Source organism: Silene latifolia, chromosome 11 (assembly GCF_048544455.1).
Source record: "Silene latifolia isolate original U9 population chromosome 11, ASM4854445v1, whole genome shotgun sequence".
Lineage (NCBI taxonomy): Eukaryota > Viridiplantae > Streptophyta > Magnoliopsida > Caryophyllales > Caryophyllaceae > Silene > Silene latifolia.
Window position 1 is genome coordinate 205,598,216 of NC_133536.1, and position 2,323 is coordinate 205,600,538.

General features: G+C 32.7%; 1 protein-coding gene across 1 annotated transcript; it reads right to left on the reverse strand.

Moving 5' to 3' along the window:
• Positions 1 to 494: 494 nt before the first annotated feature.
• Positions 495 to 1,524, reverse strand: LOC141612434 (small polypeptide DEVIL 11-like). Its single transcript, XM_074431207.1, has one exon. The coding sequence runs from the start codon at positions 1,195 to 1,197 to the stop codon at positions 919 to 921; it is 279 nt and encodes a 92-aa protein (XP_074287308.1). The 5' UTR covers positions 1,198 to 1,524; the 3' UTR covers positions 495 to 918.
• Positions 1,525 to 2,323: the final 799 nt, after the last annotated feature.

Below are 2,323 nucleotides of genomic sequence, written 5' to 3' on the forward strand. Positions count from 1 at the left end.
CGCGTAAATTGGCGTCATTAATGCTTGATTTAAGTTTTTCTTTTCTTTATTGGTACCTTAAATACAGCCCTGTATTTATCATTTTCCAAGAATTAATTACTCTTATTTAATCAAGTGTATAGTCTCCTGAGATCACCAACCAATTTCTTTGGTACATTGAGTCGGTCACAAAGAGTAGTTGATACCGGTACAATTTCAAATCGAATTAAAGAGTATTACCTCTAGTAATCTTACTCAAAAATGGGAGTTCCGAGATATGAGTATCACCTCTTGTGATTTTACAATTTTAAACCGAATTTCGAGTTGGAGTCACTAGATTAGCATTAGCTACAATGCTAGCTCAAAAAACAATGATCAAGCAATTAATTAGCTACATAAACAAATACACGGTTGTCGACGGTAAACAACCCGTTTCTCCCAAAAACCAAATACAGAATGCTTTGGGGATTTTGGGGTGATTTACTGATTGGAAAAAATCAACAAACAATTACTAAACACAATAGAAGATTAATTTCCTTGATTGGTTTTGCATACAAAGGAAATCTACAATTTGGACAAGTTAATACAAGTCACTTAAAAGTTAAAACCCATAATTTTGATTATTTCAAGTGCAAAAAAAAAAAAAAAAAAAAAAAAAAAACTTCTAATACTAAAATTCTAATTAAAATTGTACAAACTAGTGTATGATCAAGATGATCTTTAAACCCTAATCATTAATTAAGTAATTAATTAATTACTCTTCCTCCTTGGATGCCATTAATTTTTTACATCAATTTTTTGAAATTAATTTTCTTCTCTTCTTCCAAAAATACCCCTCAAAATTACCCATCTCATAGAAAGAAAGAGGGGCAAAAGAACCCACAAAATAAAAACACCCGTAATTATTGTGTAAAATCGTCTTACACAAGTATTTGTATTTCACGAGTCGTCACCATTACAATCTCGCCAACAAATAAGCATAACAACACACCGTCTCATAATATAAAATCTAGCTCTTTGTTCATTAACAAGCCTAGCACACTTCCTTGAGAATGCACACCTCTTGTTCGACGAATTGCCTGAAAGAAAAGAAGTTGAAGATCTACAACTTCTACTTCTTGTACTTCCTTCTTTCTTTGAAAGTTTCCATTTTTCATCGAAATAAATCGTTTTATTTGCTGTTGGAGAGTAAATTGAAGCTTCTGAAGCCATGATCATTAATTAATTGATTAATTAAACTTAAAAATACTCAAATTTTAGGGTTTTTGAGTGAAAAGATGCAATTTTTTTTTAGAATTTTGTGATTTTAAGAGATGCCTAAGTTGAATTTTGGAGTGAATTGAAATGGGTAGTGAAAAAAATTGAGAAATTTTGGGTTTGGATTTGGATTTGAGTGATTGAAGATAAAGATGTGAAATTTATAGGAATTAGGAGAGTTTAAGATTGTGGGCAGTAGGATTTATAGGAAGAGAGAGAAAGTATAGATAAAATTTGATGAGAAATGGTCTCAATAGCTGAGGAATTTGGGGAGTAGAAATGGGGGAGATTTGGTGGTATTTATTAGGGAGAATTACTTTATTTTTGTTTTTTATTTATTGGTTACAAAATTAGATTTTGAGAGTATTTTGAGTGATCTGAGTCGGCTCGACAGGCTCTCAAAATCAGCTCGGCCAAAGCTTGACTCGTTCTCGGTCAAAACGAGCTCGTCCTCGAACCGAGCTTGGCTAACTACGAGCCGAATCCGAGCTCAGCAAAGTTCGACTCGGAAGCTCATTTTTTTTTTATACTTTAGCACTAATTTTATTTAAATTATACTCCCTATGTTATTTAGCCATCTATAAGTATATTATAATATACGAGTAATATTTTTTAGTATTTTATAATCTTATTCGTTATTTAAAATTTTTTATATTTATTTAGATTCAAAAAGTGAGATGGTGAAAATAATAAGGAGATAAAACGAGCTCGATTCGAACTCGAGCCAAGCTCAAGCTTTGTCCGAGTCGAGCTCGAGCTTTAATTTTTTAGGCTTGACGAGCTTCGAGTCGAGTCCGAGCTAAAAAATTTGAGCTGGTCCCGAGCCCACCTGAGCTCGAACTCAGACCGATTAAAGTGAACATCTTTTAACATGTCACTTGTGGCAAAATAAAATATTACTCCCTCTTATTCTTAATAACCCTCCCATTTTATGGAGGGCACGAGAATTAAGGGAGGAGAGTATTACATGGTAAAATATTGTAGTGGGGTAGGAGATTGGAGAGATGGAAGGTATTATGTGATTAAAATAAGTATTGTTGTGGTGTAAGATGATTAAAATAAATATTGTTGTGGGGTAAGGTGATTA

What these genes read in the sequence shown, in the direction of transcription:
- LOC141612434 (XM_074431207.1), bottom strand. Translation starts at nt 1,197, where the DNA reads ATGATCATGGCTTCAGAAGCTTCAATTTACTCTCCAACAGCAAATAAA.